This window comes from Triturus cristatus, chromosome 1_2 (genome assembly GCF_964204655.1).
Source record: "Triturus cristatus chromosome 1_2, aTriCri1.1, whole genome shotgun sequence".
Classification (NCBI taxonomy): domain Eukaryota; kingdom Metazoa; phylum Chordata; class Amphibia; order Caudata; family Salamandridae; genus Triturus; species Triturus cristatus.
The window spans coordinates 735,299,791-735,324,690 of record NC_140580.1 but is presented as its reverse complement, the minus strand read 5'-3'; the positions used below and the strand labels follow the sequence as shown (position 1 = coordinate 735,324,690).

General features: G+C 44.9%; 1 protein-coding gene across 1 annotated transcript in view; it reads left to right on the top strand.

Moving 5' to 3' along the window:
• Positions 1 to 17,347: 17,347 nt before the first annotated feature.
• The window catches only part of LOC146867920 (protein-arginine deiminase type-3-like), a 406,190-nt gene continuing 398,637 nt past the window's right edge, over positions 17,348 to 24,900 (top strand). Inside the window, exon 1 of the mRNA XM_085608648.1 lies at positions 17,348 to 17,652. Within this exon, the coding sequence (XP_085464774.1) occupies positions 17,561 to 17,652 (92 nt within the window). The 5' untranslated portion in view covers positions 17,348 to 17,560. The remainder of the gene's footprint in view (positions 17,653 to 24,900) is intronic.

Sequence of the window (24,900 nt, the reverse complement as noted above, 5' to 3'; positions counted from 1 at the left end):
CCAAGTTTTACCATAACGGTAAAGATGAGCCACATTCATGGGTGATTCTTTTCCAATCTGCTCATTTGAATCACATTGATAATTATACAATACGAGCAATGTCCCTATGCGTTTCGGCCCCGCAGGGACCTTGATCATGAGATCACTTACACTAAGTGAAAAATGTAATCAGTGATATTATTTGAGATGTCATCAATGATGTCTTCAGTGATGTCACTGATCATGTCATGGGTGATGTAATATGTGGGGTCACAAGCAGTCCATTTCCGGGGTGTAAAATATAATTAGCTCAGGCAACTATAACTGCTGACGTTCAAAGGTTTTGTATGAGTGAAATTTGAGCCTAACTATAATGTTCCGGTAACCTTTGTTTTTTCAGTGAATTTCTAAGGTTTTGTTAGTTCTGTTTCCTAACTCTACCATCCCTGTAACCTTTGTTTTTTTCAGTGGATTTCCTAACTGTAACTTTTGGGAGTGGGTGTGTGGGTTCTAGTGGTAGGTGAGTGGGTGTGTGAGTTTCTGAGTGGGTGAGTGAGTGGGTGCATGAGTGTCTGAGTTGGTCTGTGAGTGGTTGTGTGAATATCAGAGTGGGTCTGTGAGTGGGTCCATAAGTGTCTGAGTAGGTCTGGGAGTGAATGTGTGAGTCTCTTAGGGGATATGTGAGTGGGTCCATGAGTCTCTGAGTGGGTCTGTGAATGGGAACACAAGTGTTTGAGTGGATCTTTGAGTGGGTGGATGAGAGTCTGAGTGGGTCAGTGAGAGCGTGCGAGAGTCTGTGGATGGGTCTGTGAGTATTAGGGTGAGTGTCTGAGTGGATCTGTGAGTGGGTGTGTGAGTGGGTTTGTGAGCCTCTGAGTGGGTCTGTGAGTGTATGTGTGAGTCTCCCAGTGGGTCTGTGAATGGGTGAATGAGTGTTTGAATGGATCTGTGAGTGGGTGCATGAGTATCTGAGTGTGCCTGTCATTGGGTGCATGAGTTCCAGAGTGGTTCTGTGAATGGATACATGAGTGTGTGATTGGGTCTGTGAACATGTACATGAGTGAATGAGTGGGTCTGTTAGTGGGTGCACAGTAAAAAAAAAGTTGGAGGGCACAAGAAAGCAAGTACTCATGCCAGCTCCCCCTGTGACGGACCTCCTGTCCAGCTTACCTACAGTCCACTACTCTCTGCTGCCTTCAGTTTTGTTCCTCCTCTAATCATTTTCTACTAATTTTTCTGCATCTTCTGTGCTCGCCTCTGCCCTGTTAGTTGCCTCTTTCTGCTGATTCTGCCCGTTTTTTGCCTCTTTCTGCTCGCTCCTGACCTTTATTCTGCCTCTTGCTGCTTGTTTCTGACCTCTATTTTGCCTCTTGCTGCTTGTTTTTCACCTCTATTTTGCCTCTTTCTGCTCATTCTGCCAGTTATTTGCCCCTTTCAGCTCGCTCCTGACCTTTATTTTGCCTCTTTCTACTCGTATCTGACCTTTATTCATCCTCTTTCTTCTCCTTTCAAAGTCTTTATTCTGCCTCTTTCTGCTCTCTTCTGATCTTTATTATGCCTCTTTCTGCTAATTTCTCACCTTTATTTGGTCTCTTTCTGCTCATTGCTGACCTTTATTTTGCCTCTTTCTGCTAGTTTTTTACCTTAATCTTGCTCTTTTTGCTTGTTTCTGACCTTAATTCTGCTTCTTTCCACTCATTTTATTGAGCTCTCTGTTCATGAGTTCAGTCACAATCACACCTACACTCACAGAGTCACGCTCTCTCCTCCCCTGTCACATCCAGACATATTAATGTATTGCTGTATTTACATGAGGACGCCTCCTGAGGATTCCTGCACTATGTGCATGTTATCTCCTTTGCTATGTTTTCTATTTCCTCATACTGTTATTTTGCCTTAAGTCTATCAACTTATACTGTTATTACTTTATATACGTATACTTTATCCCAGCTGAATATGTTACTGCGTTGATGCTATTTTTGAGTTGTAAATATGATTGCATAGATGTAATTTGACCTTGATGCTGACCTACTCCTTTCTCCTTTGTTTTCCTCCCCCTTCTTTTCTCTCTGACCATATATCTGCTGGGATACTATTATGCCTTTGAATTGCATCTTTTCCCTTCCTCCCCCTCTCCTCTTTGGCAGTCCCTCACCTCTAACCCTTCCTCTCTACTATGGTGCCACCAACTTGGATTGTGTCATATGATTACTCTTTCCCTTCACCATATTATCTACTTCTTAACACGTGCCACCTTGCATTTTCCTATTTTGTCACAATGGAACGTCACTGATCTCTCTGTCCCACTTTTCTTATTTTTCGTTTTATTCTTACTTCACACCACTACCATATCCTTCTTTGAATTATATGTGATTTTGCTGCCCTCTATTTTCTGTTCTGTATATATATTATGCTCCCCCCTTTTTCCTTCAATCAGCCTTGAGAAAGCCCTTGGCCTGAAAGCCACATGGGCGAAACACGTGTCGGCTGTTGGACTGTTCTTTTGCTGTTTTGTATTTATGATAATTAATAAATACAAAAAAACGATATTTAAAACACAACATCAGACTTTGGGATTTCGTTTTCCCCATGAACCTGTGTATATACATCTAAGGCACAAACCTGTCTCAGTTGTATAAACATTGCCTTGAATTCGGTGGTCCTTGGGTGAACCACCAAGAATTGGGCCATGTCCCTTTGTGCGTGAACCCTGGCAGCACTCACCCACTTCCCTAAACGAAACCACCCCATTAGGTGTTTTGGCCCAGGGCAGGTGGTAGTCCCTGGCGCTCAGTGGGGTCTGCATAGCCCCCCATCAATGTTTCAATAGCCCCAGGGAGGTGGTGGTACCCGGGGTTTATAAAGCCCATGGAGGGGGGCAGTGCTCCCCCTCCTTTTTTATACATAAAACCACAGGGAGGAGGTGGTCCCCCTGGGCTCCATGAGCCTCAGGAAGGGGGGGCCTGTGTGCCCCCTCCTTCTTTTAACCAATGCCCTGGGACCTGGCCCACCCAGGGGCTTTTTCCAAAGCAAGCGCAGGAGCCTGTGCAATTTTTGGCAAAATGTTTTTTTAATGCTTTTTTTGCCCTAGCAGAGTCCCTCTTGGACCCCAGCACCAGAGCTGAGGTATCAGGGTATTCCTACCCTGCCCTCTTTTCTTTTTTCAACCTTTTTAGAAAGACTCAAAATCACTGGATGGTGTCATCAGTGATCATCAATGATTTACAATGATTTAATTTGCGATGTCATTAGTGATGTCATGAGTGATGTCACTGACCATGTCATGAGTGATGTAATATGTGATGTCATAAGCAGGCTAACTATAATGGCTGAATTTCACAGGTTTTGTACGAGTGAAATGTCAGGCAGATTTTTTAAATTCTATTTGCTAACTATAACTTCCCTGTAACCTTTGTTTTTTGTGAATTTCTAAGGTCTTTTAAATTCTATTTGCTAACTATAACATCCCTGTAACCTTTGGTTTATTTAGCGAATTTCTAAGGTTTTTTAACTAGCAGTCACGTTTGCAGAGTGGTGGAGAAAGGGGGCTGGACCTCCGACCAGATCTCAGAAATTCCACTGCGTAGGACTTACAAGAGGTACCAGGAGGGCTTTTTGGCCCCCAAGGTCTCTCAGAAGTAAAGTAGACTTCATCCCCCAACCAGTAGTGTGCCAGGAGGTGTATTTGCAGAGTAGTAGAGAAAGTGGGCGCGGCCTCCGAAGACCTCTTAGCAGTCCCAATGTGTGGGACTTACTGGAGGTAATGGGAGGGGTAGCTGGTCCCTAAGGACGTCCTTGGGGGACAACTACCCCTCCTATTACTTCCAGTAAGTCCCACACAGCAGGAATGTTGAGTTCTGATAGCAGGCCACATCCCCTTTCTCCACCACTCTGTAAACGATTCTCCTGGTGCATTACTATTTGGGGGATGAAGTCCCCTTGCCTCTTGAGGGTTCTTGGTGGCCAACTAGCCCTCATGTTACCTCCAGTACGCCAAACAAAGCTGAACTGCTGAGAGGTGGTCAGAGGCCATACCCCCTTTCTCCACCACTCTGCAAACACACCTCCTGCCGAACTGCTGCTTGGGAGTTGAAGTCCACTTTAGTTCTGAGGCCCTCAAGATGGAAGGGGACCTCATCGCCCCACCAGAAGTATGCCAAGAGGCACACTAGCAGAGTAGTGGCAAAAGGGGCATGGCATCTGACCTCCTCTCAGCACTCCAGCTGTGTGGGGCTTACTGGAGATAACAGGAGGGCTAGTTGGCCCCCAGGGACCCTCAAGAGGCAAGGGGACTTCATCCCCCAACCAAGAGTGCCGCAGGACGCACGTGCACAGTGGAGAAAGGGGGCAGGCCTCGGCGAGTTGCCGTCTTTATTTCTTTATTTTTCATTTTAGAAAGGGGACTGTGTGGCCCTCCTTCCCTTGACCCTTTTGGGCCCCGGGAACCCCATCCCCCAGATCCTCACCTGTTGTTTTTTATTATTAAAATAAAAATGGAGGGGGCCATGTGTCCTCCTTCCTGAGGCTGATTTCGGCCTTGGGAACCCCATCCCCCATGCCACGCCTTATCCTTTTTGAAAAAAATGGTAAGAGGCATGCGCTGCCCCCCTACCAGGACTGATATTGCCGTGGGGACCCCATCCCTCGGGGCATGGCCACATCTTTGGGGACTGTGGGGGGAGCCTCAAGGCCCCCGTGGTCTCTGCTGGCTATTTGCCTCCTGCGGGAGCCCGCATTGCTTTTGGGCAGAGGGAACTGCAAACATTCAGCTCCCTCTGCGCAAAAGCAATTCTGCTCCACTTCATGGAAGCAAGAGCATTTTTCATGCTCTCACTTCTTTGAAGCGAAGCAGAGTTTGCTATGGCTTGGCGGGAGCAGTGCTCCCGCCAAGCCATAGCAAACTGCAATGTCCCGGGAATGGGCACCCCTGGACTTTGCTGGAGCCGGCCCTGGGGGGAAACAGTGTTTACAACGCTGTCTCCACAACACTGTAGCTTTACAACGTGGTTGTTACAATGACCGCGTTGTTATCACGCATACCAGTACATCGAAGTCATTACAACCACTTGCTGTAGGGGGCGCGCTGGTGTTGGATTTACAATCCAATACCTTCCCTGCTGTTGCACAAACTGGAGTAGGATTACTAAATAATACTATTCCTAAGTCCAGCGCGCCCCCCACAGCAAGTCGTTGTAATGACTTGCGATGTACTGGTTCGCGTGGTAACAACGCGGTTGTTGTAACGACCGTGTTGTAATGGCATGTGATGTTTTAGCTTACGTAGTAAAGAGTCATATCAGGGCCTGGGGATGACGGTCCCCAGTGTCATGAGGGCTCCTGGAGGCCAGCTGTGTGGCCCCCATCCCAGCTACTTTGTAGCCCCGGGGAGGTGGTGGTCCCCAGGGCCTGGGGTCTGCAACGGAGCCCCGTCTTTACTTAATTTGTGCAGCTCATGCCCTCCCGCATTACAATATATTAGCCCCGGGGAGGTGGCGGTCCCTGGGGTTGTGTGGAGGTTCTGCAGCCCCCATGCACTCTATTATTCATATAGCCTTGGGTAGGTGGTGGTCCCTGGGGATGTGTGGGGGGCTGGAGCCCCCTCACACATTCTATTTTTCATATAGCCCCAGGGAGGTGGTGGTCCCGGGCTGCGTGGGCCTGAGGGGCCCACGCATTATTAATTCAATTGCCCTTGGGACCTGGCCCACCCGGGGGCCTAATTAAATGAAGCACAGCAGACCGTGTTTAATTTTTTTAAAAATTTTTGAAGGATCCAACTTGACTCCCGCCAAAATTGTTTTTCAAAAAATGCTTTCTTGGCCCTGGGGGATCCCTGTTGGACCCCCTGAACAGGCCTAGGGGTTCAGGGTGTTTCTACCCTGCCCCTTTTTCTTGTTTTTTACCTTTTTTCTTGTGACTCAGTTCAACCAAATCACAAGATGGCTGCCAACACTTCCTGGTTTGAAGTATTGGTAGCCAATCAGATCTCAGGCACGAGATCGGGAGGGTTCGTGGATCCACCACGGCCACAGTTGTATATCTGAGAAATGTTTAAATTTCTCAGGAACTACTGAACAGATTTACACCATTTAACAAAAAGAGTGCTTTCTGGACCAAGAGCTATATTTTTGCCAAGTTTGGTGTAATTCCATTCAGCTATTCGGGCTGCAGCTGGGTCTAAAGTTTCCTATGGAAATTAACATGGAGAAAAGGCGTTTTGGGACCCCCCTTTTTCTCGGCCCACCCTTGACGCATCATCACAAAACTTCCAACACCGCAGCTGAGCTGAGTGGCGTATTGGTTTTAAAAATTTCGCAAAGACGCCAAAGATAATCGCAAATGAAAAAATGCTCTCCCTATGGAAACTATACCCTAACTATAGCTACCTACTGGTGACCGCCAGTAGGTAGAAAGGTGCTGAATAGTCTTAGGAAGAGCAGCGGAGCCAAGGACCTCACAGCAGTCCAATGTTTGGCATTTTTTCTCCACAAAATGCCTAACAAAAATGAATGTGTCCTTGTGTGACGCAACTGGTGTTCATGTAAAGCGCTCTGATACCTGATACCTTCGGGTCAATTTCTCGCTATATAAAACTCCACAAAAAAAAAACCTGGAGAAAAGAGGGTATCCTCAAAAGTAGTATGATGCAACCTGTGCTATCAGAAATGAGTAGCATATCAACCAACAACTTGCAAAACACCTGGACAATAACAGTCTTCTGGACGCTTCCCAATTTGGATTCCGCACCAACCACAGCATCAAAACTACCCTGATTGCAGCCACAGACGAATCTGTTTCCTCCTCGGAAGTCCTGATCCTCCTCGACCTCTCAGTAGCGTTTGAAACAGTATCACGCCACACACTGATCAATAGGTTTCACAGCATTGGAATCCAAGGAGAAGCCCTCAAGTGGATCACCTCCTTCAACAGAAGAACACAGGGAATCAGCATTCCTCCCTTCTCCTCTGAACCAAAGAGCACCATCTGCGGCATCTCTCAAGGTTCATCCCTCAGCCCCACCCTGCTCAACACCCTCTTGACCCCTTTGGCCAACATCGGCAGATCGAATGGACTGAACATCATATCCTAGGCTGACGATCCCCTTCAAGATCTTCAAGTGGCTCCACATCGATACCAGATGGACCTTCATGCAAGCACTTGTCACCAACCGATTGGACTACGGAGATGCACTCTATAAGGAATCACCTTGCACCTCCTTAAGAGACTGTAAACAATACAGAACTCAGCAGCCAGACTCATCCTAGACTTCCCTAAACTGACCCACAACACCCCCACCTCAAGAAGCTCCACTGGCTCCACATTCAGAAAAGAGGCCAGTTGAAGGTGTTGATCCACCCCTTCAAAGCCCTACACAACCAGAGACCAGCTTACATCAAACCCCAACTGAACTTCCACCTTTCCTCCAGACACCTGCACTCCGCATCACTCTGCCTTGCCCACACCTCCCACACACACCGCAGCAACAGTGGGGCACGCTCCTTCTCCTATCTCGCTGCAAAGTTCTCGAATTTCCTCCCACTTCACCGATGGACCACATCCTCTCTGCTGGAATTCAGAAAAGGACTCAAGACCTGGCTGTTCAACTGAGCCCTCCTTCAGCAGCACTCAGAGTGACTAGATAAACTTAGGGGTAATTAGCTGCACTATACAAATCCTGATTGATTGACATTACGCAACTGAATGCTGCAAAGCTGAGATGTAAGGATGATGAGGGTGCATTGGTCCTCTTCTACTGCACTCCAGACTCTTCATCCTGGGGATTCATAACCACCAGAATTTACAGCCACTCAAACCTAAGCCATCAATCACTTGTAAGCTAACATTGCATTGTATGGTATGAAAAGTGTAAAAATAGTATCTGTGGCGGAACTGTCTTTCAGCTAGAGATTAGCAGTTGGCTACACACCAAACTAACTGCCTGAAATATATATTTGTTTAATTTTAGGGAACGTTTTGCTGTCCTGCTTTTTTGTTATTTTAGTTGAACTCCCAAAACATTAACAAATTAATTTCTGTGCAGAACAGTATGCTGCAGCTAGAGACCAGCTGCTGGCTGCACACCAAGCAAACTGCGAGAAATATTTATATGTTTTTTTAATTTTTTGACCCATTTTTGATGCCCTGTTTTTTCAAAAAAACTATTTTTGAAAGTTGTTTTTTTAGAAGTATCTTATCTGGTTGCAAAAAAACAAAACAAAAAAAATTTCAGTTGTTTGTTGTGTGTTTCTAAATGTTAAAGAAGGATCCTATATTGTAAAGTAGAAATGTAATATTCTTTGGCACAACATTGTACACAATGCAACATAAAAGAAATATGACACCAACTTATAGAAATTGATTATATTTTATGAAGTTTAGAGTCCAAGATAAACAAAAACCACCAGAGGTTTCCGGGGATACAGGTTTTTAAAGAAATCGTAATTTTTAATCCAACCGCAAACAATATTTGTCAACCATAAAGTTTGAAAACTTTTGAAAAGTTTGTAAAAGTTAGTTTGACTACTCTGATCCAGCTTGTGCAACCAAATCCAACAGGGAGAAGGTCTGGGGGCACAATGGAGTAGATTTGGACAGTTAACTGGCCACCAGGGCATTTTCGACTCCAGTTCCAAACTTTACAACACGGTCACTATGGACTTCAATGGAGTGGTCCCGATGTTATGGATACAGGAGATGAAGATGCTCACAGATGCTCCGTGTGCTGTGCAGTTGACGGGGGTGCCTTTGCGGTTATTCCACAGTCCACGGCTCGGGTGGGACAACTTTGGCCACAGTGGTTGGGGTCCCTTGCAGTCCTCTTTTAGACCGGAGAAGGCCAGTTGCTCATGGGCTACCAGTTTCCGTGTACCATGGTTTCGGGCAAATCCTTTCATGGGGGCTGGTGTGCTTCTTGGGTGACCAAAATGGACTCAGATGGCACCACCGGGTCCAGCTGACTTGAGTGAAACTTTTGGCCATTGAGGATCCGTCCTTGGGGTGCCCAGCGGCAGCTAATAGCAATTCCACTGCTGTGGCTACCAACTTGACAATGTAGCTACTTAAGCTGCGCTGACCCTGTACTGGTTACAGGGGGTCATTCCACTATAACTTTGAGTCACTCCTTTGGCCTGGGGGTTGGGGCATAACTTTTTCCTGAGCCAGGAGCCACAGACACAGTCTGACTTTGCTAGCCCAAGGTGCAACAGATGCAGTTCAGCAAATGGTGAAGCCTCTCTTTGTGTGTTCTAAGGGGGCAGCAGGGTATTCCATCTTCAGTCATCCGGTGATTGTTCCACTTCTGATGTAATCTAATGGGCCAGGGTGCCAGGGGTGCCATATTTATTCCCAGAAAGTGCCATGGGGGATGATGCAGCCACTTGCGAATGGGCTGCCAGGTCTCCTCGCTCAAGGTGATGATTTTATGGATATATGGGTGGCATCTAGCAATCTCAGAGTGCACTATTCTGTCCCCTCTTAAGATGTCAAGATCCTTCCTCGGATGTCAGGAGCTTTGTAGCCCAACCTAGAGGTGTAGCTACCTGTGGGCTACAGGTCCATGGGGAAACTGGTCTGGGTACTGGTCTCCCCTCTCTGTACCTGTATCCAGCCCATCTACCTGAAAAAGAGGAGCCTCCCAGGAGTGTGAATGTCATTTTCCTACCAAAGGCGATTTCGTCTTTGAAGCCCACCTTTTTGGCTAACACCCTGAGTGGCTTCCTGTAAAGTGGATGTAACACCTCATCATGTAGCAGGCTTCTAAGCCTGGAAGTCATTCACACTACTCCCCAGGCAGACAGAATGCTGTCTGTTGGCCAGTGACCATGTGACGCCATTGGACAGGCAGGGTCACAGAGTGGCAACTTTCTAAAAGATGCATTTCTTTAATAGTGACATTAAATTCACCTTGGGCATCAACTCAGGCTTTTAGTGCCATGATTAATTTGATACCTTACAGTACTCAGATAGGTAGTCACATTCAGATGTTAGCCGGGCTGAGGGGTCAGTCAGTAATCCTGTGTTAGCCAATGGGGCTACTACACCTTCCAAAGCAAAACAACAATTTAGATGTGTTCCTGTTAAGACATACATCAAAATATAGGTCCTACTTAATAATGTACAGGTCCCTGCCTTAGGGCTCAATAGGCTTTCCTTAGGGGAGACTTACATATATTGCTAAGTAAAGTGGGGCTTTTCCGTTAGTTTAAATGGCAACATCCAACTAGCAGTGTCACCGCTGCCCTTCCAGTCTGCAGTGGCAGGCTGAGAGTCATTTTGTAAATTTCACAAACAGGGTGGCACAAGCAGTGTTGCAGTACTGGTTGCTCACTTTGCCTTACATGCCCCCATGTAACTTGGGTAACATATACTAGGGATTTATAAGTAAGTCAGTACTTGCCAATTGAGGATAGCCAATTCGACATACATTTTGTAATGGGTTGGAACACTGGCACTAAGGTCGGATTAGGAAGCTTCAGTGTCAATAAACCAGCAGTCAGCAGTCCAAATGGGGGCAAAAAGTGGGGGATAACAGCAAAAAGTTTGTTTCCTTACACCAACCATTAGTCCTTTCACCCTTCATCTGTCCTTCCTTTTTCCCTTTCATACTGTCTTTCACCTTTTCTTCCTTATATCCTTACAGGTTTCCAGACTTCCTTATACTCACCCTTTATCCTCCTGTTTCTTCTTTCCTCTTTCTATCTACCCACCTTTTGCCTTGAATCCTTACTTTTCTTTCTTATCTTTCTTGTGCTCTCTTTTTCTATTTGGCCCACTCTCTGTGTTTTCCTCTATTTTCATAATTTCTCCTTCCCCATTGTTGTGTTCAGGACAGCAAACCCCCCCACACCCCTCTGATCTTTCATTCCCAGCAATATTATTTATGAGAATTTTGTCTACAGGTTTGCAGACAGAAGAGGCTCGTAAACAACCAATAACATTTTTAGTAGAAACCAGATCAGCAGTATATAAGGCTCAGTGGTAACCCTCCCCCCTTAAGCTGCGTAAGTGGGGGGTTACCTATGCCACTGAAATATATTGTAAATGATATATATATATATATATATTTATGTGTTCACAAATAAAATAATACTTAACAAGAATCCATTCATGTGATACATTCTTTACCAATTATACTGTAAGGGTTTGGGGATGGAAAATCAACATTTTAAATAATTGTATTACATTTTTGAAAAAATATTGAAGAAAAAATAAATGGTTAGTTTAAAATATATTCATATTTTATGTTTTAGTGTAGGTGTTTGTTTTCCCTTGTTACTGTGGTAGTCTTGGGTGAACAGGAGTTAGGGAAATGTGTTTTAATTAGTTTAAAATATTTGTTTTTATTAACTTAAAATTGCTTATTATGTTCTATAGAGAGATCCCTGCACTGGTGGCACTGATCGCCACAAACAGCTAGAAGGTTACTAATTGTAACTTTTTGGTTGTAAATTCACTTTTGGTTTTGGAGACTCATACGTCTACATCTAGGTGGAGATTTCCGCAAAAAAAATGTACATTTTATCCATGAAGAGATTTGCATGCAGTTGTAGTTGTAGATCTACACAGAAGGCGATCTGCACATAAAATAACTTATGTGAACATGCCATAAACTTTTGGTACCAATGTTTAGAACTTTGTCCAGAGGTTGCAACAGTGCTAAATTTGGGAACGAAAGAGTGAGTGCCCAAAACTGCTCCGACGGTTCTATTGAAAATCGTCATGCCAAATACCATGACTTTTAGGGGTCAATTAGAATGTTGGGCAGATCGCCACCGCCCGCATGGTGGTGGCGATTCGCCTGACATTCTTTCCCACCCGCATGCCATTTCCCCCCGCCATATTACGGTCTTTCCGTCCGCCGGTTTTCCGCCCGGTCGATGAGTCGACCGGGAGGAAAAGGTTTTAATATGGTGGCGGTGTCTGTTAGACACCGCCATCCATATTACGATACATGCGGGGATTTGCCACCACGGAAAGGCATGCGGTCCTTGCCATTGGGGGCCCATAGCGGGCCCCCTGGAATTGTGGGGGTTGCACATGGGGGGTACCCATTGTACCCCCCTGCATTTGCATGCACAACATGGGCCACGTTGTGCATGCATATGCACAACATGCATTTTTGGCATTGCGGCGGGTGATGCTGAAAGCACCGTCCGCCGCAATGTTAAAAATGCAGGATGCGCCCGCCAGTGTGGCGGACGCATCCTAATCTCCCCAATGGGACCGCCGCACTTATGGCACTTATGGCACTAATGATGCCCTTAGTGTTGAATTAATCTCAGGCCTCTTCAATCTACTACCAGACACTGCTGTCCCTTTATCACATTCTTGGTAGTCACTGCTTTCTTCCTTAATAGTCATTTGTTCATCTTTTTTCTCCCTCCTTCTTTCAAGGTTGGGTGTTTGTCTCTCTATTGCTCTATATCTGATGAAGTAAAATAAGTGATGGTCCCGAAAAATGAGTCTCGGAAAGTGACAAGGAAGTGAGAAGGGAGTCAAGGGCGAAAGAAATTATGACCAGAGGGGAGGCGTACTGTCTTGGTGGAATGAAGGAGTAAATTCAAGGTTGTCTCAGAATATGGATCAAAGGAGAATTAGTTATTGACGTGTTTTCGAAACATACATGAAAGAAGAAGGAATTATGAGTATGTTTTGCTAAAGAGAGTATTGCTTGAAGGTGTTCTTTAATTGGGTCAGTGACAATAATTTTGGAGGGTCCTTGAGGGTACAACTAGGCAATGTTCTGTGGCATTGAACACACTATGCTGAGACTTCTTTAGGATAGGAGAGGTTTAGACCTCTGTGCCTTGCTTTATTCTCGTTGTATGGCTTCATGCTATGCAATACTTATTTTTAGAAACTTCTACTGAAGTTTCACGCTGACGCCTTTTTCACTTTATTTTATGGATCTAACTGAAGCTTAGTTTAGCATTTTTAGAGTAGTTCGATTGGGGAATTAGAAAGCTTCATGCAACAAAGACAGGAGGATCAGACTTTTCAATCTACTCATTCTGTTGTGTTCCTTTTACTATGTACTATCGCTATTGAGCTTCTTATTGGTTATTTACCATTGAGAAATAATTTGTTTCAGAGAGTTGGAAGTCCTTTGATAATTCTGTATTTCTATGCAATGTTTCTGAGAATTAGTTATATTATGTTGGCTTTGATTTTGTAATAAAACCAGGGCTTTAAGTAGGATGAAAAAACTGTGGAGTCTCTCAAAGGGGCATGGCCAATGTAATTAAGGGTGTGGCTTAAAACACGTAAGCGAAAAATCTGTGCTTAGCAGAGTGTGCCGGCCGACTGGTATTTTGCTTCTTCTGTCATTGCATCCAGATATATACTACAAGTAACATTACAACTGCAGCAAGCCAAAACTATTGGCTTTGTCTATGGTTGTTGGTTGAATAAGCAACAACTATGACATTGTTGAATATAATATGATAATCCTTCAGTTCTGAAATGATGAGACTCTGAAAGAACGTTAAGTCTCTTCGAAGTTATGAAAAACAATAGTGAACTGGTGGTCGTGCAAAAAGAGGAACTAAACATAAGGAAGCTAGAACAGAAAAAGAACAACCAATGGAGTGTTACTGAGATCAACTGATCTAGGTATTGCTAATAGAGATAGAACATTGAACTCTAGATTCGGATTTCCATCAACTGCCAAGGGAGGCCAGTGTCATCACTTGGTCATCCTTCTATCTTGTCACTACTCCTCCAATCCAAGAGGCAGATGTAGTAGCCAAGATTAGAGTGGAGTACAAGTTGGAGAGAAATCGACCAAGAGCGGCCATATGTATTTCTATTGATGGAAGCTATGTGTAGTAAGTGCAGTGCAAGTGAAAATTTAAAAAGGGAGTTGGAAAAGAGAAACTATGTTTAATAAATATCTCTGTACCAATCCAATTTAAAAAGCGTGTAGCGGCAACTTTCAACTAATAGGTTGCGTCATATAGGGGTCGACTAGTTTCAGCCAGAAGGGATTGTGTTCCCGGCTTTCTTCAGGACCAATACATAATTGCTACTGCAAGTGAATAAAAAAGAAGAAAAAGTGACAAGTTGTCCAACAATACAACCTGGTACCTATCGACCTCACGGCAAGTAGGGTGTATTTCACTCCTGTTGGAAGAAAATACAAACAATAGGTTGTGTTCTGTTTCAATGTTCCTCATTATATACAAAACTCTCAAAATGAACACCATAACAGTACCAATCAGTGTATCTTGTATGAGGAGAGCGCCAACTCACCTTACTTGTGTGAGCGTCAGACCTCACCTCACCCGGTATCCAACTCAGGTAATTGAGACCCCGCCCTGTAAGTATGAATCATATAGGGCGAATTATTTAACAAACAAAGATAGTGTTAAAAAATGTTAGCAATCGTTAAAAAGCAGTTTGGGGACAGAATCCCAGTCACATGTCCAGTCAGAATAAATCACCAAAAGCATTGTGTATATACCGCAAATATCGGCATCTTATTTCAGCTATTCAGATGAAGAGGACCGATTGGCTTTGAAAATGGCAGACTCACAGCATGTTCTAGAGAACCCCAAAAATAGTTATTCGGGGTTACTATGTCGACATCGTGTAACTATATGTACATGAATCGTTCAGTGTTTAGGTCGAGTGTAGAATTTCGAACGTGTCAAACGTCTATTACCAGTAAGTAAATAGCCGGTCACTACTTAATATGACACATAAGATCCGAAGTCTCTCTGGCTGACTTAGTACGGTTTAGACCTGTCTCTAGTTAACAAAGGAGGAAAGCAGTATATACTTTCTCGATCGCAATGCCAATTGCGTCAACGTGTATACATCCCACAATATGAATGTAAGTAAACCAGGGGGCAGACGGCATTACAAAGCTATCACAGACATCGCCCTTTGTTTATGACTAAAAATTCCTGGGCACATATCTTTACAGCTACGTTTAAAAACCACGGGTCAAACAAAATTGAAGCGCTTGCACGCAGTCGAACTCACCTCTCCGTCGGTGCCTCGGTCCTTCCTGTGTTTGTGGGAGGTAACGAGGCTTAGTGTGACGAGAGTTTAAAACGTGGGTGAGTCATGTGACGCGGCACGCTACGTTATGCAAATGGCTCGGGGTAATGACGATAGATGACTACAGAATTACGTCACTATACCCAGAAGTAGTAGTTCTTACACCTTCATGTTGATGTATGATATGCGAGTAGATTCAAGAGGGTTGGCGACATGAATAATCGCATCTAAAACGATATCTTAATCTATGTGTTGGAGGATCTAGAAAGGACAATTAGTCTTGTAGGGATATCCATTCGTATTAGACCCTGAACGCAGAAAGTGGGACACAGTCAGTGTATACATAGCACTAATAGACATTGCGAGTATAGTGCTAAAGAATCCAGGAATTAAGACAAAAATCTCAATGTCAATTCCTATGTTGTGCAGAACATGTAGTACACCCCATGGGGGAAATACTAGACTCGTTGTGATCTCTTTATCAAATCATGGGTCAGAGTCAGACCCTTTACAGAAGAGTCCATGGAATAGAATCATTCAGGCCTTTTGTGTCACTTTGGAGTCTGAAAACCCAACGTTGCTCTTTAGTAAATAAGAATCTGGCCTTATCACTGTTGTGGGACGGTATAAATGGTTTCTCCAAGACAGTCCAGGAGAAATCGTCTGCCTGATGCTTAAGCTCCACAAAGTGTCTGGTGAGTCTCGTATTTTCTTTTCTGCATCTGAGGGTGCTTTTATGTTCAAGCATCCTTGTTTTGACCTTACGCGTCGTCATGCCAACATAATTCAGATGGCATGGACATTGTAATAAATAGATAAGGTTGTCACTATTGCAGTTGGAGTAAGTCTTCTGTATCCAAGGTCTGGTCATACCCAGATCTAGAGTTTTAGTATGCTTAGTTTGTGGGCATATTGCGCAGTTGCCGCACGGGAAATGTCCCTGGACTGGTGGAAGGTCCCAAAGGGTGCCTACTCTCCTTGGTTCTAGTTCCCTAGTTCGTGTATGTACTAATCTGTCCCTCAAGTTGGATCCTCGTTTAAAGGCAAAGAGTGGCAGTGGAATGTTTGTCTTAGAGGTATTCAAAAAACGCCAGTTCTTCCGAATATATTTCTGAATGCCATTAGATAGAGTACTGAAGGTATTCACAAAGGTTAAACGACCTGATGGTGGTTTTTCTATCTTCTTCTCTAACAAAGCCTCTCGATGATTGTTGAGAGCGCGTTTGCGGGCATTCTTGACAAGCCTCTTAGGATAGAGCCTCGCTGAAAGTTGATCAGTTAAGACATTCGCATGATGTTTGTAGAAATCAGTTGATGAGCAATTACGTCTCAAGCGTAAAAATTGGCCATATGGCAGATTGTCGCGTAATGCCTTTGGATGCTGGCTATCATATCGAAGCAGTGAGTTGCGAGCCATAGGTTTGCGATATAGTTCCCTTAGACCCTTTTCCCATTGGGAGTTAATGTTGATGTTCTCTTCGAAGTTACCCGGAGGGTGAGGGCAAAAATGGAGAGCCCGATAGGGACCCGTCTCAGCACCTGCTTTTAAGAACTGCCGGTGCTGAGCACCGGCGTGACCCGGCCCACTTAAAGCCCTCAATAAACTTATGTTTAGCCTGACTTCTCGACTTGGAGCTTTACTGTGTAGCCACATGGATTGCACTGTGATGGTGAATTTCAATTGAAACTTAGCTCCTTTATTTCTCAAGCTCCCAAAAAAGATAGGAGTCGGAAGGGACAAAAAAAGAAGCACATATCCCATTTACACAAAACTCAAAGCTCCAATCTCTGTGCAAAACACCCATTTATACACAGAGCCGAGTTTTTCTCCAGACTTGGAATTGGGGCCTTAGGGTGTGTTTTTTCTTGGGCTCACTTTAAGTACCCAGTTGTGAACTAGTGCCCACAACTCCTTGTTATCGTGCTTTCATCGCACCATTGTCTCGATCAGCGGTAACTCAAGTGGGATCATTTAGCAGCTTAAACCATTTCGTGTGAGAAACTGCATACATCTTTACTTCTGATCATGGGACACTTGCCTAAAGTCCAGACAAACAAAACTTAGACGCGAATAATAAAAACGTGTTTGCACAGAAGGACATTTTATGGCACCGCATCATGACATGTGAGAACACGAGACTGATTTCGTGCGCTGCGGCGCTGCCTGCAGCATCGCCCAGTTGTGTTTATCACCACAAGCTTCTCGGCGTGTTTACCGCCATTGTTAAAGTCACAGAGGGGCCCATTCAGTGTCCTGGCGACAAGCACGCACTGGCATACCCACGGGGCGACGAAGGGGAGGAGGGAGCGTTTGCACGGCTGAACAAACCGCCCGTGGGCACGGCGATAGGAGGTTTTTGTTTTTATTATCTCTGGTGCCACAAGAACTCACCCCCCGAGGACGGCATTTCGTGTGTAACTCCGCCCCGCCCTCCAAGCGTGGGAGGATCTTTGAGCAGGTCAGGTGGCCTTGGACGTTGTAAAAGCCTACGGTCCTATTAATTCAAGTTCACGTCGGTACCGTCACGGTTGGTGAATCGTACTTTCTGCCTGACGCGTTGGTCCTTAGAGAACTGAGATGCCGAGCCCCTATATCGTGCGCTTCTCCTTCCAGCACCCCACCAAGGCCGTGTGCGTGGTGGGGACGGACGTCTTCCTGGATGTGTACGGGTAAGGAGCCACCTCCGGGCACGTCGCCGTGCGCAGGTATCCCGCATCTGAGCTGTGGCACCAGTGGTGTTGCAAGTGTGCTATGCGCCCTAGTGTAGGAGAACGGGTGCCCTGACCCCTACCTACTTGGGTAGTGGTGATGCAAGTGTGCTATGCGCCCTAGTGTAAGGAAAGTAGTTGCGTAGTACAAAACCGCAACAAGCAGGGCTCAGGGGACTCCTCGAGCTGCCGAACAGTGGTGTCACTGCACCTGTTGCACCGTGGATTTTTATGCTATAGTTCACACTGAGGAATAGGAGGTCAAAGGCACAATGGGGCGACCTATCAGGATCAGACTGGTCTTTCGGGCAGTTAGCTAGGCGGCGCTCAATGGGCTGGTCTGATAGGTCAGTACGTGGGCTGGTTTTTTGGGTGTTTGCGGGCCGGTTTCCTGGTTTGCTGTGCCGATTTTTACTGCTGATATTAAAACAAACATTGCCTGAAGCAAGTCCAGTCAAATCCATGCAGTTTTCAACATCTTCCAAAACACTTATGCTGTGTGACTTGAAAAGTTCCCCAAAACTGGGCCAAATAATTTGCTAACAAGGGCCACCTTTGTATCGTTATAATTCACTAATGGCACCGCTTTTATTTAGGTGCCCTGGTATATATTTTGTCACAATCCGACCTTGCGACCTCACCAGTGCACCATATTTTCTAGCACGGGACTTTCTTTTCCGAATCAGTTGCATGGTGGTAATTGCAGTCCAATTGGTCCTTTTTAAGTGATACAAGACTACAACTCACGGACGGAGTATATTAATGTGTTACATTGACGCAGAAAATTGGCATCGGCTGTGCTGGAGACAATGAGCCATACCCTACATGCAAAATTGCCTTCTCATGGTCAATCAATTTACGTTGCAAATAGTCTTCTTGCATTCAAGGGTATAGGAGGCACTAAGGTGGTCCTTACGATGGCGGGCGCGTGGTGGAGATCGGGACCACCTGCCATGAATGTGGGGGTCCCGCACTCCAAATTAGGATGCGACCACCACCATGGCGGTCGCATCTTGCAATTTAACATTGCGGCGGCTGCTGCTGACTGCAGCACCCGCCGCGATGTTAAAAATGCAGGTTGTGCATTTCACTACACTACGTGGCAGGCACCACATGGTGCCTGCCACTTAGTGCAGTGACATGTAGGGGGGTACCATGGGTCCCTACCTCAGTGCACCCACACTTCCCCCCCCCCCCCCAACACAAGGGGGGTCTGCAACAGGCCCCCAAAACCAATCCCCACCAGCTTGTGAATGGCAGTTCCACCGCCATATACCGGCTGGCGGGGATGCAGCATTGTAATTTAGCGGACGATGCCTGCTAGGCAGCACCACCATTTTATGGATGCTGACCGCTCTGCCAGGCAATCGGACCGATTGCCTGTGGCGGATCCGTGGCGGGCGGTCTTTGCACCCGCCATGGTCACGGTTGGATTCCCCCCGCCATCCTAATTTGATGGGGGGGAAAATCGCGGTCCGATGGCGGAAGGCATGCCACCGCACAGCTGGCGGTGGCAGGCCTTCCGCCATCATAATGACCACTTAAGTTATTTGGGGGGCTGGGGTGGAACACAGACGGGCTTGGGAAGAGCCGAGCTAGGGTCTGACTTGGCTCTAAGAGCCGAAACATGAGTCGAGACATCAAAATATGAAAATCAAACAACAAATTTCATGAAGAAATGTGATATAAACGTAAAAATGGGACCACTAATGCTTTTTTCGGGATTGAAGGTGCAATATCAGAATTTAAGCAGCAGTTGAACAAGTAATTTATAGATCCATTTAAAAAAGGAAGTGGTAGTTTAAGAATATTAGGTGGGTCAAGTGGGGCGCCAGACCTTTCCGATAAAATGAAATGTTACCAACTCTTCACCTGCTGCCTTTCATGTCTCTCCCGGGCGAAATCCATGGGAGGACTTACTGTCGTCCTGAACCCATTTGGAATAAATATTGGAGACCTTGTCCTAAAAATATTTCGAGAGGTTATAGCATAAAGTTTGAGAGGCAGTTACAACTTGTTTAGTTCCCGCTGGGGAAAGAAGCAATTTAAGTACCTGAAATACTGTTTTGGAAGAGTTGCCTGCATTATCGACCTGTTTTGCTCAAAAGCTCTGTTTGGGCCTTCCATATCATTTTCGGAAGACACCTAGGGCCGCTTTATGAATCGCATTGTTGTCAGTGGGCTCATATGGTTTCCTCAGTTTTCTTTCAAGTGTTTTATTGTGGTGTTTCTCTGCCTCTAGGAGCAATGAGAACAAGGCCGCAGACTGGACTTTCGTGTGGGTGCAGTCTGTTCTGTCAGGACTAGTTAATCCAGAACTAGTAAAAGAGAGGAGTTAAATACATGGGCGGCGCATCCACTTTGGGTTCTGACAGGATATTCATGGCACTTAGGGAATTAGTCAGGTCGATTCCAGTGATTTTATGCCGGAGACGTCCTAACCGTTTTACATACTCCTGAAGATTCCAAGAAAATTCGAAAATGATATGACCCGGTCACAGGATAAGGATAGTATGTGTCTAAAGAGGTCATAAAATAAGACAAAAGGTCAAACGTGTCCCCCTTTTTATGAGTGGGGCTTCTGACTCTGCTGGTGGTTTAAGTACATATGGGTTGCTCTTGTTACTCATAATAATGGTGTTTTAAGTATGCTTGTGCTTCTGACAGCAGCAATGCATCTATGAGCTCCAGATCATCATTATGAAAATTAAAGTCCTCCAAAACCGAAAATGAGTATACTGTATCTGTAAAGGTCCTACCACCTTTGCCAGCAACTCCCCAAATTTGATGAAATGTTCCTCGGGGGCGGTAAGCCACCATGCCTGAGAAAGAGAAGTTGTGTGGTAGCTTTAGTGAGAAGAAAAGCCCTTCTGCCTTATCCGTGCCCTCAAGTTTTGTCCTGTACACTCACATTTTGAGTGGTATATCTCCGCAACCCCACCACCAATTTAATTTTATTTTCACTAGCCACATGTGCAATGGAATAGCCATCAGCCACAGCTGTTGTATATTGTAACACACAACTCACCACTGTCGAACCTTACTACTGAGGCAGGTGCAATGTAGCCCACGCTGAAAGAGTGTGAATTGGGAAGTTGGCTTTTGTGTGAAGTAGTTGTTGGTCCACTGAGACTGGCAACGAATATGACAGAGTAACTGAAAGAAACACTGGGGTGTAAGGTTCAACACCTAAATATCTGTGTATCCATCAAACTGTTTGAGTTGTGTGTCCCCCCCCCCCCCGCCCCTTGCAAGCGCATGCTAGCCCCAGCCAATGAGTTGCAGTCGTTTCCAAAAGTGTTTGTAGTGGCTGGTTTCAGTCTACGGCCAGTCCCGGGCTGTCAACACTCAATGCTTGGCACTCTAATAATTATCATTTTACTTCCTCCATTGCTGTGGCCCTTGCTTTCCCTCCCTGTTGTACAACTGTACTCCTTGTTTATGCGTAACATCTCTCCCCTAACTCTCCCCACGCACCTTTCCCGCTTTACTCACCTGCTCTTCCCCTTTTTCGCCTCTGTACTTTGAACTTTGTCGAGGCCTGTTCGGACACTCTGCTTTGTTCCGCTCAAAGATGTAACGGTGAGGTGTGTGTTTTCTCTTTCTCACAAGCCTAGATGGCTGAAGATTCCAGTTGTTTTGTCTTCTACCCGCAGGCCAGGCCATCTGGAAGGGGGGCTCGACTGGGGCTCGATGAAACGAAAGTAAGCGTTCCAGGAATGTTAAATATCTTGCTTCTCCCCGAGGACAAAACGGTAGATTAGTCTCAGACTAACGCTCGAAGAGATAATCTAAAGAAACGCGAGGACATGACGGCACCTGCTTAAGAAAATAATTATCATTGCAAACCGATGGCAAGCTGAACGTTCATTCAGTAGTACAAGCTGCTTGCTGCCTTGAACAGGGGTGTGAGGCAAGCCTCTGCGGCACAGCGAAGCCCCTAGCCCAGTGGTTCCCAAACTTTTTTGACCTGCGGCTCCCTTGACCTATATTAGCCATTGGCCGCAGCTCCCCATTATGTCACTTTTTTCGGGTGGGGGGGATGTAAGCCCAGACTCAGAAGTACTTTCATTTTTCTGCATGAAAATAATTGGGATGAAGCCGATGAACATATTATAATTATATTTGTAACAAAATAAAAATGAAATCAGTTGTTTAATAATAAACTTTAAGTGTTAAGTGACTGTAAGTGCATAGAAACATTCCTGCGTCTTCAGGTGCCTGTGTTAATCTCTATGTACCTGTGCCGGTATTTTCTTGACTCTGTTAGTGCTTCTATTCACCTTTTCCCACCATCTGTTTTGGTGCATCTCCCTGTTTCTACGTATGTGTTGGTATTTTTGGAGCAGACACCTAGCTAGAGCACAACGGAGCTCCGAAGTGTGGACCTACCCTTGTGCCTAAGATGTTTTGATTCAGCTCAATGTCCCTGAACATGCTTGGGGGCCCATCACTCTTGTAAATGCGCCTAGATGCTCAGTTTTATCGAACTGCGTTAACTGGGCGCGCACGCCACGAATGGCGTAAAGTAACTTAGCATTTAAAAAACCTTGCAAATTCACTGAAAAAACCATAGGTTTCACACATGTTATAGTTAGCTGGACATTTTACTGATAAAAAACCAATGAAATTCCCCCGTTATAGTTACTGCAGGCAACTATAACTCACGCGACCGCAATCTTCTGCTGATGACATATGTGTCTTTATGAAAAAAAAATATTTGTAATATATGTAAAGCTAAAATTTAATGGAAGAAGACATGGGCAAATAAGTGTCTAAATACAGTATTAGCATCAGCAGAGGATTGCGGTCGCGTGAGTTATAGTTGCCTGCAGTAACTATAACGGGGGAATTTCATTGGTTTTTTATCAGTAAAATGTCCAGCTAACTATAACATGTGTGAAATATATATATATTTTCACTGAAAAAACCATAGGTTTCAGGGGCGTTATAGTTAGCTGGACTTTTCACTCGTACAAAACCATTGAAATTCCCCCGTTATAGTTAGTTCAGCTAACTATAACTCGCGCGCCCGCAATGCACTGCTGATGACGTCACATATTACATCACTCATGATATGGTCAGTGACATCACTCATGACATCACTGATGACATCTCAAATGACATCACTGATGACATCGCTGATGACATCATCCAGTGAATGTGTGTTTTTCTGAAAATTACAAATGTTTTATATATGTATATCTCAAGGTCGATGGAAGAATAAATGGGTATATAAGTGTCTAAATGGATGATTTGTTTTTGAAAAATTGATTGTATAACTTACTGATTAAGTGTATCTTAGTGAATACATGGCTTAGTGAGTAATGTTGAAATATGTAAATATCTGTATCAGTCTCTCACTTTGTGTATAAGTGGCTGCATGGGTTGGTGAGTAGCCACATGAGTGTCTATATAGGTTATTAGTTGGTTTTTTGAGTATCAGTATGAGTGTCTGAGTGTCTGTATGGTTCGGTGGGGGATATTACGTAGTGCATAGGTGCATGAATGAGTGACTCACTGCTTGTATGTGTTGAAGACAGCATGTGTGCAGGACTGTATGGGTGGATGAGTGTGTGCATGGGTGTGTTAGTGAGTGAATGACTGTCTCAATAGTGTCTTTATGAGTAACTACATATGTTTTAAACTAGTATATGTGACTATTGGTGTATATAAGTGAGTATATGTGAGAGTGAGAGATTGAAAGAGTTCCTGTATGAATAAGTATGTGTTTCTATAAGTGATTGTTTAAAAGACTAAGTATGTGTAAGTTTCTGTAGAAGTAAGTGTGGTGATGTGTGTGTGTGTGTGTGTATATAACTGTATATGCAAGTAAATGGATGTTTGATTCTTTATTAGCATGAGTGACTATGTGTGTGAGTAACTCTATGGATGAGTGGCGTTGTGTAACAGGATGTATAGGAGTATGAGTACATATGATGAGTGAGTACATGTATGAGAGACTGTATAGGACTGTTGGTGATTGAGTGGATTTGTATGTGGATCTTAGAATTACTGAATAGGTTGTTGTAACTGGCATTGGTATGTCCATTGTTTTGAACATTTTAGTTTCTATTTTTGAATGTGTGTATCAAAGGTTATATTAGGAGGAGAGGAGGTCTGCCACTCTATCACAAGGATGATGTCATCAGTGATGTCATTAGTGATGTCATTTGAGATGTCATCAGTGATATCATGAGTGATGTCACTGACCATGTCATGAGTGATGTAATATGTGACGTCATCAGCAGTGCATTGCGGGCGCACGAGTTATAGTTAGCTGAACTAACTATAACGGGGGAATTTCAATGGTTTTGTACGAGTGAAAAGTCCAGCTAACTATAAGGCCCCTGAAACCTATGGTTTTTTCAGTGAATTTCAAAGGTTTTTTAAATGCTATTTTCTAACTGCCTACAGAGATTCGACATGTGAAGCAAGAAGAAAAAACGCACAGAAAAAAAAAAGAAATTCAGAAAGAAGCAACAGAAGTCCTCAAAGACGAAGAAAAAGTGCAGGAAGAAGGATAACGTGCAGAAAGAACAAACAGAAGAGCAGAAAGAAGCCTTGTTGCAAAATCATCCTGTACCCTCAACTTTTTCAGACTGATACTGATGGTAACTGAGTCTGACTAACCAGTCCTAGAGCCAGTGCTATGTTAAAAGACACTCCGAATACAGTGAAAACACCTACATACACTAGGGAACACTATGCGTTGGGGTCCCCCTGTGATTAGCATGACCTCCTCTGTAAGCCCCTAGTATATAATAGGGCAGGGGATTAAAACTACCTCTTAAAATGCGCCACAGGGCGTGTTTGCACACGTCACCTCAGGCCCCGTCCCCTCCCTTCCCCACTGTGTAAACACGCCCTGTGGCCGTTTTTTAAGTTGGGAGATTAAGTGCCCTTGAATCCTGATGGTCCCTAGGGGCAAAATAGCCCACTATGGAAGGCCAGTAAGCGCAATTGCAGAGAGTTGTAAAAAGGTGCACGGCCTGCACCACCTCTCCAACGCAGGGAAGTGGCGCTTACTGGAAGCACCTGGTGGGCTAGTTGGCCCCCAGGGTCCCTCAGGATTGAAAGGGAATTATTTCCCCAACTTAAAACGCGCCGCAGGGCATGTTTGCACACGTTAACTCAGGCCCCGTCCCCTCCCTTCCCCACTGTGTAAACCGGCCCTGTGGCCGTTTTTTAAGTTGGGAGATTAAGTCC